Source organism: Triturus cristatus, chromosome 9, assembly GCF_964204655.1.
Source record: "Triturus cristatus chromosome 9, aTriCri1.1, whole genome shotgun sequence".
In the NCBI taxonomy this organism is placed as follows: Eukaryota; Metazoa; Chordata; class Amphibia; order Caudata; family Salamandridae; genus Triturus; species Triturus cristatus.
The window spans coordinates 936,561,854-936,576,961 of record NC_140592.1 but is presented as its reverse complement, the minus strand read 5'-3'; the positions used below and the strand labels follow the sequence as shown (position 1 = coordinate 936,576,961).

Sequence of the window (15,108 nt, the reverse complement as noted above, 5' to 3'; positions counted from 1 at the left end):
CAGCACTGTGGGCAGAAGTGGTATAGGTGGAAAGGCGTATAGAAGACTGCAACTCCACTTGCGAAGAAAAGCGTTGCCTAGCGAGTGCCAACTTGGAAATTCCAACGCGCAGAATTGCTGACATTGCGCGTTCTGGTCGGTGGCGAATAGATCTAACCAAGGCTCTCTACACTGCTGAAAGTGACCTTGCACCACCTCCGAGTGAAGATGATCCATCATGCACCTGCGGCTGAGTTCCTCCGCCCTGGAGTTCAGAGAACCTACCAGGTGTTGAACCACCAGGGATATGCCCTGAAGTTCCAGCCATGTCCAAAGGCTGAGAGCCTCTTGACATAGGGTCCACGACTCACTCCGCTCTGTTTGCTGCAGTACTGCATGGCGGTGTTGTTGTCCGTGAACACCTGCACTATCTTCCAGGGACAGAGGGAAGGAATGCCTTTAGTGCAAGACGAATCGCCCGAAGCTCCAGAAGGTTGATATGGAGCCCGGACACCGCCGGAGACCAGAGGCCTCTGATCTCCGCCTCCCCCATGTGGCCGCCCCACCCCAGCAGTGATGCATCCATCACCACTGTGAACTTTGGTTGGGGAAGGGAGATGGATCTGCCGTTGACCCAATCCTGGCTCGTGCCCTCCAAAATCTGGACACAATCAGAAAGATTCCCCTGATGCTGTGCCCACTGGAACTTCAGGTCCCACTGCAGAGCCCGCATATGCCACCTGGCATAGTCCACCAGCAGGATGCAGGAGGCCATGAGACCCAGTAGCCTCAGGGTCATTTTGACCGAAACCCGTGATTGAGGCTAAAAGATCGGAATCATAGCCCGAATATCCTGGACTCGCTGCTCGGGAGGATAAGCCCGAAACTGCACTGTGTCCAGAACCGCCCTGATGAAAAGGAGCTTCTGAGAGGAAATCAGGTGTGACCGGCACATTGATGGTGAACCCCAGCGAATGCAGGTGGTCGGCCATAGTCTGGAGGTAGAAGACGACAGCCTGGGGCGAGCCCGCCTTCAACTGTCAGTCGTCAAGATAGGGAAAGACTGTAACCCCTGATCTGCACAGATGAGCTGTGATCACCGTCATCACTTTCGCGAACACCCGAAGGGCGCTGGTAAGGTGAAAGGGGAGCACGGTAAACTGAAAGTGCTCGTGGCCTACTGTGAACTGTAGGTAATGCCGGTGGGCCGGCCGGACAGGGATGTGAAAATAAGCGTCTTGAAAATCAAACGCTACCATCCAGTCTCCAGGGTCGAGAGCAGACGGGACATGAGCCAGTGTCAACATTTTGAAGTTCTCCTTCTGGAGAAAGCGGTTGATGTTCCTGAGATCCAAGATAGGATGCAGGCCCTTGTCCTTCTTGGGCACCAGAAAGTAGTAGGAATAACAACCACGACCTACTTCTGGGGCAGGAAGCGTAACTTCCTGTTGGAGAAGGGCCAGGTGATCCTCCGACATGCGATAGAATTGAGGTGGCATGGATGGAGTGGTAGTCTCGAAGGGGAGGGAGTAGCCCCTTCGGTCTATCTGCAAAACCCACTTGTCCTACATGATGTGGAGCCAGTGGGGGATGTGATGGCGAATCCTACCGCCCACTGGCGATTGGTGGGCCTGAAAGGTCCGAATAGGAGGGTTTGGAGGCTGCTGCAGAGGGGGCGCCTGTGGACTGGCCAGGCCGCTAGCCCCCCCCTTACCCACGGCAGTGGGATCCACGTCCCCGGCCGCTCAGAGGCTGGACAGCTTGCACAGGCTTGTGGATCTGGGAGGAACGAAGCGGGCACCCCTTCCGTAGCCACGAAAGGGGCAAAAAGCAGACTGCGCTGGGCGGGAGGTGGAAGCGAGGCCGAAGGATCTGGCCGTAGCTCTAGAATCCTCAAAGCGCTCAAGTCCGTTGTCTGCCCTGTTGGCGAAAAGGCAACGGCCGTCAAAGGACAGGTCCAAGAGAGTTAATTGGACATCACCTGAAAAACCAGTGGACCTCAACCAGGCGTAGCGTCTCAGTTCTACTGACGTGGAAATCTTTCTGCCTAGTGATTCGGCGGTGTCCAGCCCACACCGGATGGCGAACTTCGCTGCGACTCTCCCTTCAGCAACACCACGGGAGAACACGGCCTGGGCCTCCTGGGCACTGTGGCAGCACTTGCGCAACCGTGACACACACCGAGTGGGAGTAACGGCCCAGGAGACATGCGGTGTTCACCGAAAGCAGTCCTAAGCAGGAGGAACAAAACATTTTCCCAAGATGGTCCAGCTTCTTGGATTCCCTATCAGGTGGTGCATTAGGGAAAGGGCTCTTGGAAGTTGAGACACGGACCACCAAGCTCTCAGGGATAGGGTGTTGGGAGAGGAAAATTGGGTCGCCTGGGGCCGGGCGGTGGCATCGGGCAATCATCCTAACGGCAGCATGGGCCTTGAAGAGGCCGTTGCCAGCTGAAGCACCTCGGTCAGGTTAGTCCTGACTGGCCTCACCAAACTCCTCTCTCCAGTCCGGTTCTTACAACTGGTCTGCTAGAGGGTCCACAGACTGTGAGAAAGTGCCATCTTTCTTGCATGGTATGCCCCCACTTTTTTCTGAATTGCTGATGTACTTTGACTGAGTGTGCCCTGGGCTCCTGCCAATCAGATGCCCAGGGCCTGTGTTCCTTCCCTAAAATTGCATTGAAGCCTAAACCCAATTGGCATCTCTGGTCACATGTCAACCTCTGGTAAATGGTACCATAGGTACCCAGGGCACTGTGACCAGAGAAGGCCCCTAAGGGCTGCAGCACTTTTTGTGCCACCCTTAGAGGCCCTGTACCCCGACACACACACACACACACTGCCTTTGCAGGCTGAGTGTCTTGGTGCAGAACAAAACAAAGAGTCGACATGGCACACATCCCTGTGTGCCCATAAATACACTGCCCTGGCACACCTCTGTCACCCCTCTAGCTGGGTGCACTATGCCAGTGGTGTGGGTACAGGTGCATGAGCCCTGTACCCCTACAGTATCCAGGTCCATTCCGGGGCACTGTAAGTGCAGTGCTGCCATTAAGAGTATATGGTGCTGTGAGGGTGTCATCACGAACTCCACAGCAACATGATGGCTACACTGAAGACTGAGAAGTTTGGTATCAAACTTCTCAGCACATTACACCCACACTGATGCCAGTGCGGGATTTAATGTAAAATGCCCACAAGAGGGCAACTTAGAGTTGCCCCCTGAATCTAACCCACAATCCACATCCTGCCTGAGAGGCTGCCTAGGCTGCCACCCAGCAGACATGTTGCTGGACCCCTGGGTAGAGAGCCATCCACTCTCCCGGTCCTGCAACAATGCACATCCAGGGCAAGGTGCTAGGTCTCCTCCCCCAGGATGGCCAGGGGGAAGCTTCAAAGGCATGCCGCCTTTGTGAGCCTCCCCAGACCACTTGCTGTACACAGCAACTGGTCCCCACCGGTTCTAGCCCCCACTCTGGCGGGAAGACTGGTGGGAAAGTCCAAGTGAGGCAAGGGGGTGTGCCAGCCTCTGTCAACCCCACCCCTCAGGTGGGGGAGGCGAGGTGAAGCACAACTACGGGCTCTCGCCATCTTGAAGATAGGAAGCCCTACCCAATCAGGACTAGGCTACTGCCCCCCTCCCACAGGAGATTGGCAGGATAGGGGGTGTACCCACCCCAGGGAAGGGACCCATTGGTCCCTGCCCTTTACCTACCGGTAACGCCCCTTAATTTAGTATTTAGGGCCACCCTGAACCTTCCTTCCTCAGATCCCGAATCCAAAACAAGCAAGAAGAACAAGAAGAAAGAAGACCTGCCGTGCGGCTGCTAACAAGAGGAAGACACCAACTGACTTGGCCCCAGCCCTACAGGCCTGTCGACCCTCAAACCTGCTCCTGCTAAAACCCGGCGTCTCCAGTGGTCAGCAACCCCAAAAACCCCGGAGGACCTGACTGCCTCGTGACTCCCACGAGCAGTGGTTCTGCTCAAAGCAAGTAACAAATCCCTGGTGCCAGCCAGGAACCGCGACTCCTGCACACTCTGCACCCGCCAAGCCTGGCTTGTATAGGAGTGGACAAAGACCACGAGGACGTGCCCCCGGCGACTGTGACCAAGAATCCAGCACCCAAGGACCCTCCTCGACGCTCCAGACGATGCCTGCAGCCTCAGAACCAGGGACCCCTCCAACCGCGACCAGCAGAGGGTAAGATTTCCCGACGCCAAAAGGCACCCCAGCGCCCTGCGGCCCCCTGTGCCCAGCTCCTGGGTGACTACCTAACCTACAGCTTCCCAACTTACCTCTCAAAGTGGTGGTCATACCTGAAGAATCTCCGTCCCCAAGCTTGCAGCCTTTGTTCATCTGGTAGCTTCTCCATTGAAATCCATTGAGCGCCCAACAGCTCAAAAGCACCCTGCACCCAGCCGCCCGAGTTCCCCTGGAAGTGCAACATCTATCCAATTTTACTTCCCCACTTGCCCTGTGTAAGTGACCAGGAGCCCATCTCCCAACAACCACGTGGCCTGCCTGCTAGCAGCCACCAACCAAAGGCCCCCTGCCCGCCATAGGCTAACATTGGGCCAAACTCTCTCTGCACCCGGCTGCCCCTGTGCCGCTGAGGGTGTAACAACTGTACCTACCTGACCCTGGGAGACCCCCAAGTCTATGTCCAGAACATTAACTCTGCCAGTCGAGTACTTACCTGAAAGCCGATAACTCACTTTTTCTCCATAGGGTAACATTGACTGGTTTCACTTGGAAATTCTTCTAAGTGTCGAGTTTTGAAACTTTAAAATATTCAATAAAATCAGCCGAACGACGAAAACGAAATTACTCACCTGTTATCAGGAGACATCCCAGTGCTGGATCTTGGTGCCCAGCACTGACCCTGAAAAGTAATTACAACTGTACTTACCGATAACTTGATTTTCCTCCGTAGGATAACATTGCCTGGTTTTTGCCAGAAATTCTTATAAGTGTCGATTTTTGAAACATACAAATTTTCCATAAAAATCACCTGTGCAACAAAAACGATTTCTTTCAACTGTTTACAGGAAATGCACCAGGGTTGAATCCAGGATACAACCCGGAGTAAGAAAATCATACGCAAAGTAATTGAAATTGCATTTACTTAAAAACTCCCATTGAGCTCAATGTTACAATTGTGTTTGAATTGTGTTGCCTATTGCAACAACCGTAACTATTGCATTTAAAAGTCTATTGCTTATTGAAAGTATACAACTACAGCATTTTATTTCGAGAAAGTATTTTGATACCTATTGTTGATTCTAAAATAAAACTACTATATATTTTTATATACAAAACAATTGGCCTAGAGTTCAGTTCTAGAGTGTGTGAGACCATTTGCTGACTGAGTGTGTACAACAAATGCTTTACACAGTCCTCTGATACTGCCTTACTGTTCGACCAAGCTACCACTTTAGAGAGTAAGGTTAGTAAGGTTATATCTAACTTTAGCCTCTGCCAAACCTCTGGGGACTGTGGACTCTGTACACCCTGTACCTATTTGGGGACAGTAGATAAAGAGCTACTTTCTTACACAGACACCTCCCAGTCTTCCTCACCCTTCTCTGGTAGGCACTCAGGGCGATAGGGAACACCAGGGGAGAACAGTGGTACAAAAGTACCAGTCGGCTCTGGTCCCAACGTTGGTCCGGCTCTGCGTCTACATCGAGGGGGAGGCTGGGGTCGACATCGGCTGGGGACACAACCGGCGGTGGAGGGGTCATCACTGGATTTGGGGCCGGAGTTATCACGAGGTCGACCGGCGTCGATCTGGATCCTTGGGAGCATGCGGCGCCGGGGCCGAAGCCGCCGGCATAGAAGGCGTAGAGCCCCCAACCGAGTCTGCGGGGCCCAAGGGCACACAGGCGGAGTCGGGCTGCCCGAAGATGGAATGCAAGGCTTCGTAAAAGCTTTGAAGCTGGGCAGAGGTCGCTCTGACTCTTGGAAAAGGAGGGAAGGCCGTAGTCGACCCAACAGGCACGGCGAGCGGAGCCGGATGACTACCTTCCGCAACCCACGTCAGCCGGCGGACAGGGAGAACGCAAAGAGCAACGGTGCTTCTTGGCCTTCTTTTTGTGCTTCGACTTACCCGAAGACTTGGATGAAGAGTGGTGGTGACGACTCCACGACCAGTCTGGCGATCTCACTCTCGACCGGGACCTCGAACCGGGCGGAGCTGACTGCCGGGCCTCGAGAAGCTTTTAGGACCGCTCTCGCAAAGACTTCGGGTTCATGGCCCAGCAGTCGGAGCATGACATCGGGTCGTGGTCGCGCTCCAAGTACCAAAGGCACACAAGGTGCGGGTCCGTAACCGACATCAGTTTGTGACAGGAGTCACAAGCCTTCAAGCTGATTCGAGGACGGGACATCCCTGCGTGCACCAGGAGTCAAGGACTCGAAAAGAAGCTGACAAAAGTCGCAAAAAGAGCATCAAAAAGTGACACGAGGTACCGCTTTCTACGCATCTGCGCGACGTCATCCCGGCAGCCACGACGCCAATGACGAACGCGGAGCCGACCAACGCCACCTGTCGATGCACAGGGGTACTGCTGATGAAAAAATTCTCCAGATCCAGTCTGACGCCTCAGGGTAATTCTAAAGTGAGGAATCCATAACCAATTGTCTTTCAGATAAAATAGTGTTCCGTTTTTGTATTTAGGACCAAATCACTGTCTGGAAATAACATTTTGACGAGGGTCTGCTGTTCATATAAAGTTTTCAGTAACGTTTATAGAATTGATATCTTTTTTGGAACTACATGTGTTAGAATGTAAAAATAACTAGCTAGTGCCCAGAATGTGGCACATCATTTTCCTTTACTTGCAACAAAATTTAATAAACCTGAACGTATAATCTATGTTGTCACTAATTCCAGGGACCATGTCCATTGAGGTACACTAAAAGGTTGTATTACTTTATCTTGGAAAATACTATTTTACTGTGGTTTGATAAGTTTTCACCGGTTACTGACAGTTGCCACTACTGACTGCTGTATTTCTTCTTGAGCATTTATTCCCCTTTGAACACCGGAGAGCAATAAGGAAATCGCATGTTGCTCAACTCACGCTTCTGAGATGTTCAGTCAAGCAATCAAATTGAACATTAGTCCAATCTGAGAAAGGTACTGCAGGGGATTCGGATTTCAGGAACCTGCTTGTGTGCTCTACAGAGTTCAACACTGGAACAGATTTATACAAATCCTGTAACTACTGAGAATGCCGTAGAAAAAAGCAGTACCAAGTGGAATAGCTTAGCCAACAGGGCTTGAAAAACAACTGAACCAAGCATTAGCAAAGGAAGTAGATCTAGCCTCGATGTGAGTGCCGAGATATTGATTATGCCAATATTTGTCTGTAAATTGTTAAAAATAAACATTTTAAAACACTGGAAGAAACAAACGAATCTTTATGGAATCTACATACTGTACATTGAATTTGATGTTTTTAATCTTTATACATGTCGTGATTTTATTTTCAAATACTTTTCATTCAGGAAACTCTGAACAGAATTTAAAATTAAGGAGGTGTCAGAATATATAGTGAAACACTTGCCAAGACCTAATTTTTCTTCCACAGGATTTCGCCTATTGGTCCTCTGCAGTAGCACTGGGAGCAGATTTATAGGCTCTCAAAGAAGCTTTTTGCTAAGTAATCATTCTCCCACTAACGCCAGCTGAATTGTTGCAGCAGGTGGTCCTTCCCCCCCAGCTGTCTGTGTACCAAAGCTTGTGCTTTCATGCAATATGTGGAATGCAAGAGCTAAAACAAATGGCAACCCTATAAGTGTTTAGCCTAACCCCAGCAGAAATATCCCTGCTGCTGTGTTTTTACAGACAAGTGGTGGGGGGAGGGGTGGTGGGGGGGGGAGGGAGGGGGGTGATTGAAAAGCACAGTGCGATCAGGGGTTGGGGAATTTGAGAACGAGAAGCAGCTCTTGAGGGAGAGAGCTAGAAAACACATGCATCTGATGTAGGACTGAAAGAAGAGAAAGAGTAATTCCCTACACGTAATCAGTAAAAGATTAAACAAGTCACACAATCAAATGGTTTGCAAAGAGGCCATGCTACACAGAAAAGGCAAAAAACGAAAAGAGCAAGACTAGCCATTGAATAAAAAGCAAGAAAATGATAGTGACTATAAAGCCAATCAATGGTAAGCAAAAGGCACCCTAAACACAACTTGTGCTCTCTGATAGGCAAGACCTTAACCCGTTCCCTGCGTGTATCGGCCAACGGCCGTCGCGAGCACTACCTGGCTAGTGGTGCGCACGTCCGTTGGCCGACCTGTCCCCGGCCACTCATTAAAAGTCCCGGAATATGCACCGCGGTTAACGGGTTAAGAGGGCTGGAAGATGACAGTTGTAATATTAGGATACTATTAGCCTACCCATAAATGGCACATTAACATCTGGCAGGTGCACTTACTCTTTAGACTGTTCTAACTTTTTAGCTGCTTCTTTCTTGATCTTCTCTTTCTCCTGATACTCCTCCAGGTCCTTCCCTTCAAGTTTCACTCGTGTTCGTAGCTGGAAGAGAATAAATTACGAGAGGTGGGTCGAATCAAAAACATAAGGTCATGGCTGTCTCTATTTTTTTTAGACTAAATCCTCCGCATGAACGACTAGAAGGTAGTGGTTATTTAAGTCAAATTTCTGTTTTTGTTCTTTTTTTAAAGACTAGTTCCTATCCGCTTGGTAGTGTAACAAGGAAGCCCCACGTTCTGTAGCGACCAAGCATCTGCAATTTCAAAACTCAGAACAGCCACACAAACCACTGACAGAACTCTTAAACAAACACCACATTCCTAAATTCCATAGAAGATTAAGAAATTCACTGCAATGCAGCAGAGAAGAGCACATTAACCCCTATATCCCGCCCCACTTCAGGGGCAGGGTTCACAGCCCTAATGCCATAGCATCATATCAATCCCAACTCAACACACAATATTCTGACATGCAAAAAAGCACAAGAAAAGGGGATACCTGCCCCTTAACAACATCCATTGCAGACCAAGACTGCCTAAGACATGAAAACCGCAAGCCTGATCCTGTCCCTACACTCAGCACTGCACACCCGCTCATACAATACCACAACCAATTGTTCCACAATTCCACAAACATGAGACCAGATCTGTCCATGAAATGACATTATACACGTCATAATACCACTGGGACTCAAATTACAACTGTCTTCTGAAAACTTAACAGGTCCGAACCGCTTTCAGGCCAGATCTCCTGAACACGGCAGGTCCTCTAGGAAAAAGTATGCCAGCTCACTGTAACAGATCAAGTATGATTTATTTCACAAAAACAGACCTTCTGGAGATAGTTGGCTGGTGTAGCTGTCAGATCAGTACACCTCACAGGTTGGCAATCCTTGCTCTCAATCAATTAGTGTGCACTATTGGAAGCTTGCAGCAGTACCTTGCAGCTTCCTGATGTAGAAAGTGTAGGAAGCTGACTCTTTATGTAGTATACTAAAAAGACGTATGCTGTGTGAGGAGTCCAGGTATCCCTTATGAGTTTATAGGGACTTGCCCTAGCAATCGTAAGGTGATTTCTGTAAGAAAGTGCCCTCTTTTTGCCAAAATGTTGATGTACTTTGACTGAGTGTGCCCTGGGTTCCTGCCAACCAGGTACCCAGGGCGTTCTTTCCCTAAACTGCATTATTACAAAACCAAATTGGCACTCTTTGGCCACATGTCAGTCCCTTGTAAATGGTACCATAGGTCCCTGTGGCCAGGGAGGGCCTCTAAGGGCTGCAGCGCTTATTGTGCCACCCTTAAAGGTCTCTCTCTCTCGATGCCAGTGTGAGATTTAATGAAAAATACACACAGAGGGCATCTTAGAGATGCCCCTTGAAAAATGACCTAACACTAGTGTCCTGGCTGAGTGGCTATTTGCCAGCTGCCACCACCAGACATGATTCTGGACCCCGGGGTCGAGAGCCTGCTGCTCTCGGGGGTCTGAAACAATGCACATCCTCGGATGAGGTGCCAAGCATATCCCCCCCAGGACGGCCAGGGTCCATGAAGGGGAAGCTTCAAAGGCTTGCCACCTTTGTGAGCTACCCCAGCCATTTGCTGCTTCAAGCAACTGGCCCCCACCAGTTCTGACACCCAGTTTGGGCGGGAGAATCGGCAGGAAAACCAAGTGAGGAAGGGAGGTGTACCCACCTTTGCCAACCACTTAGGTCGGGGAGGCGAGGTGAAGCACAACTCTCAGTCCCTGTCATATTGCAGATGGGGAGACCCAGCAAACAAGAGAGGCATATGCCCTCCTCCCACTGGAGGATGCATAATAGGGGGTGTACCCACTCCAAGGAAGGGTCCCATTGGTCCCGACCTTAACTTACCTATAACACCCCTAAATCTAGTATTTTGAGGTAACCCTGAACCTTCCCTCCTCAGAAAAGAACCGACCAGAAGGAGGACTGAAGAAGCCGTGCTGAACTAACTGACTTGGCCCAAGTCCTACCGGCCTGACCGCACCTCGAACCTGCTTGAGCGAAATCACGGTGTGTCCTGCAGCCAGCAGCCCTCAAGAACCCAAAGGACCTGCCCCGCCTTCCAAACCCAAGACTTTGTCTCCCGTGAGCACCGGATTTGCTCACCCACAGACTCTGGCTCAGACCAAATCCGCAAGTCTGCACCACTCTGCACCCGACGCCCAAGGCCAGAGTTTGAGTGGCCCAACACGATGAGGAGGTCTCCCCGGCGATCCAGACCTGAAATCTGGTGATCTCTGACCTGTCTCGAATCTCCAATTGACGCTTGCAGCCCCTTTCTGGAGGATCCACCTGACTGCGACCGGAGCTGGTAAGAAAACCCAATGCCTAAAGACACCCCTGCACCCGACGTCCCATGGCCTTGGGTGGCCCAACCAATGGTGTCCTAGCATCCCCATGCATCCCAACTTACGTCCCCAATGGGTGGTCACCTCCAGAAGATCTTCGGAACCGAGCCTGCAGTGTTTGTTGCAACTGGTGAATCCCCACTGAAAACAGGGGACCTGACGCCAAACCAGCACCCTGCACCCAGTCCCCCCTGAGCCGCTGCGGGTGCACTTTGTGTGCTAAACCGGATCCCCCTTTGCCCTGAGCCTAACACCAGGAGCTTTGCTCCTACAACCTTGTGGCCTGCTCGTGAGCAGCCACCAACCGGAGGCGCCCTATCACCTGTTAGATAACACTGGGCATCAGCACTATGCACCCGGCCTCCCTAGTGCCACTGAGGGTGTTCTGAAAGTGCAACCTCGACCCTGGGGGAACCCTGGTTTTAACCCTAGAATACCAACTCCCACAAACAAGTACTTATCTGTAAACCTTTAACTTAATTTCCTCCCACAGGATTGCATTGACTGCTTTTCCTTGAAAGTTCTTCTAAGTGTGGAGTTGGTTTGTATGAAACATTGAAACACTGCATATGTGTAAAAACTAAATTTCTTACCTTTTGACTAGGAAATGTTTCAGTGTGATATCTTGGCCTATCACCCTGATTAGCAAAAGTAACTTAAAAAGCAATCCAATAAGTAATGTGCACAGTAATCTGTAAAGTAAATAAAGTGTTTTCGAACTGTTGACTTATCTGTAAATCAACCAACTGCATTTGAACCTGCATTCAACTGTAAATCATTGCATAAGATTTTGCAAATAATTATTTCACTTACCTGCAACAGGCTTGGCTTGGTTCTAGAAATAAAATAACTAAATAATATTTTTGATAGAAACAAATTGGTCTGAGTACAGTCTTTGGGTGTGACACATCAATTCTTGCCTGAGGGTGTGCAACAAATGCTTAACACTACCCTCTGATAAAGCCTTATTGCTCGCCCACACTACCACAAATAGAGAGTAAGGTGCTATCTACTTTTACCTCTGCCTACCTTTGGGGATCCACTGGACTCTGTGCCCACTATAGCTCATTTTGGTATAGTATATACAGAGCCAGCTTCCTACACTCTCTTGGGGGGAGATGTGGTTAAGCAGCCATAGGCTTATCAGACAGTAATAAATTGATACACACGACTCAATAAGGAGATCCACACCAATAAAAATAACCCATATCTTTATATACATTTTGACATCAATAGCAGGTAAGTACGTTTTGAGATAGAACTACTTATATTTCCAAAAGTGGACAGTGCAATTTCTGAAGCGGTAACTTTACCCTATGGTGGAAAAGCATATACTGCATACAGGTACTTTACAGAGACTTACAAGACCAATCTTCTGGACTTAAGGTGAGTACAGGGCAGAGTCCATGGCAGCACCAACAGGTCACCTCAGGCAGCTCTGGTGCGGCCGGGTCCAGAGGTGCAATACATCGTCTGGTGCCCCGTTGAAATCAATGGGGATAGGTCCGGTCAAAAAGAGGCTACAAGCTGCGACTGGGAGGCCAGTCTGGCTGAACCGACAAGGGGGTATAGGTCTCACGATGCTCAGGGATGTGGGGACACCTTTGCTCATTTTCTCTTCTGTGATGGGCAGCTGGATCCAGAGGTGTCCTGAGGTGTTGGATTTTTGTCACCGGAGACACTCGTGGAAGAGGGTGCCTGCACCAAGAGGCTGCAGGCGGCATTGAGAAGCCCACAGGTGGCAAACCCAAAGTGGGCTTCAGATATGGGGGGTCTGGGGACCACACTGACATCATTGGCCCACTTCAATACGGGCTGGGGGCATGGGTGCAGTGGTTCTTTCTGGTGTTGGGTTTTTGGCAGCCCGGAGTCCTCGCAGCTCTTCTGGAGTGCCTGCAGGATGTAGGGGAGCAGCTCTGCTACTCCACGGGAGTTCCTGGTTCTTGGTTGAAGGATGGTTGTCCTCCCAGGCTTTTGGAGGCACAGGCAGCCGCAAGACGAGTCGTCTTTGGCAAAATTGTCAAGGATAGCAGGTAGGCCATCAAGTTTGGAGCCAAGTCATTTGCCAGTCTTCTGCATTTGCTACTCTACAGTAGGAGCCTTCTTTCAGGTCAGTAGGATCTTATTTCCTGGTGCTCCCATAAATAATAGATTTAGGGGTGTTGGGGGAGAGTTTAGAGTAGTAGCCAACGGGCTACTAACACTTCGGGTCACTACATCCCCTATATTAACACTTCCTGTGGAAAGTGGGCATAACCCTGTCCTAGAGTTCCTAAGTCTGCCATCACCAAGATGGCAGACTTAATTTTCGTGTCCACATCGGTTAGCCCACCTTAGGGGTGGAACTAGTCTGAGGGTGAACACGCCTCTCTGACTACTAATTTTCCCACCAGTCCAGGCGCCAAATGGGCCCTGGCCAGGGGGTGGGGGGGCATTGGGGTGGGCAACCCCTCAACTCTGAGGGAAGCCAGATTTGCATACCAAAGGCGGTAGACTCTTTGGAGCTCCCTGCCTTGGAATGCTAATGTACATTCATCCTGTTGGAGGGGGTGTTAACACCCTCTGCCGGACAGGCTTTGTCCATGATCTCCTGGGAGTTTGGGCTCTCACTCCTGGGAGTTAGAAACTCGTCTGTGGTGGCAGGCTGGTCAGAACCAGTCAGCCAGCACAATAGTAGTTGGTAGGTTTTCAGGGGGCACATCTATGGTGCCCTCTGGATGCATGTATTAATACATCTATCACTGGAATCAGTGTAGGTTTATTAATACAAGTTGTTTGATAACAAACATCTTTGGATTCAGTGAAGCCATCATGTAGCTGTGGAACTCGTTTTTGACCAGTGCCCAGCACATGTACGTAAAATGGCGTCCCTGATCAATTGTTCTGGCTGTAATTGAACTGAACGGCACATGGGGATATCAGCTTATGCAGATAATGTCCACACATGTAGTATCGCGCACACTGCCTTAGGGCTGGAAGGTTTGCTGAAGGGATGACTTACCTACACTGCAAGCAGTGTCTACTGGCATGGCACACAGGCTGTGTGCCATGTCGTGGTTTCACTTTTGTCTGCACCAAGACACGCAGCCTGCAATGGCGGTCTGCACAAGTTTAGTGAGGGATCCCTTATGGTGGCACAATGCATGCTGCAGCCCTTACGGACCATCTTTAGCCTCCTTGCCCTAGGTACCGTGGGTACTATTTACTAGAGACTTACAGAGAGTGCTAAATGTATTGCAAATTGGGGAAATAATTGTACAATTTAGGGACAGAGATCTGGCACTGGGGACCTGGTTAGCAAAATTGCATTGATTACCAGGCAAACAAGCATTAAAAATGCAATAGGTCTCGCCTTTAATTAAGTTAAAGCCATTTGCTTTGCTATACAATACCATTAGCAAAACAAATGGCTTTAACTCAATAAAAGGCGAGACCTAGTGCCTTTTCAATGCCTGTTCTTAATTTATAGTTGTAATCGCCATACATTTAAACAATTTTGTTCCATTTTACAAGGATTACTATACGTAAGAAGAGATCAGCTTTTCAGCAGCTGCTTCAGCTTGACTGCTCAAATATCTGGATACAGAGTCAAGCCTGCACTCACTTACTGCAATTTTTCAGACCCAGACCTTGAATTATGAGTGTGATTGTGCTTTGGCGCGCCAGCTTTATCATTTGTATTTTTGTGGTGTTCGTTAGTCCCCAATGAGATCTCATTGTATTGTTTGACATCACAAAGCATTTTTTTCCAGATACTAAGAGCATACATATGCTTATATCAGAATGTGATCAACCAATTCCATGACTTGCAGGTAAAACAATGCACTTTTCTCCTGTCCACCAGTCTGGCACTTTCAGTCTTCTCCCCCAGGTTCATACACCAACCGGAGAAAGCATCTCACTAACTTTTAGGTTCAAATATTAAGAGCTTTAATCATCTCCTTAGAATATGGTTTAGTCTTTTGGCTACGACCCAAGTAGAAATTCTGATTCCAAAGAAATGATCTGTAGATGTTTCATGCAAGGCATTGCTGTCAGCTATGATATTGCTAAGCAGGCAGTCCCTGGAGCGGTTTAGTCTGCTACATCCAAGCCAGCCTTTACATCTTTGATCATAAATTCCATTAGTGGAATCGAGGAAGGCAGCAGCTGGTGCTTCTGTGTACATCTTCACAAAGCATTATTGATTGTACAGCTAGTGCACTTTTAAAGCCTAGCATGGCATTCATGCAGTGATTCTCTGTAATGTTTCTAA

At 49.5% G+C, this 15,108-nt stretch overlaps 1 protein-coding gene across 2 annotated transcripts in view; it reads right to left on the bottom strand.

Annotated features, from left to right (window-relative positions):
- CPSF2 (cleavage and polyadenylation specific factor 2) overlaps positions 1 to 15,108 on the bottom strand; it is a 187,365-nt gene that overhangs the window by 101,560 nt on the left and 70,697 nt on the right. For both annotated transcript variants that reach the window (XM_085626508.1, XM_085626507.1), the window contains one exon: positions 8,425 to 8,525. In XM_085626508.1, coding sequence (XP_085482634.1) covers positions 8,425 to 8,525 — 101 coding nt within the window. The remainder of the gene's footprint in view (positions 1 to 8,424; positions 8,526 to 15,108) is intronic.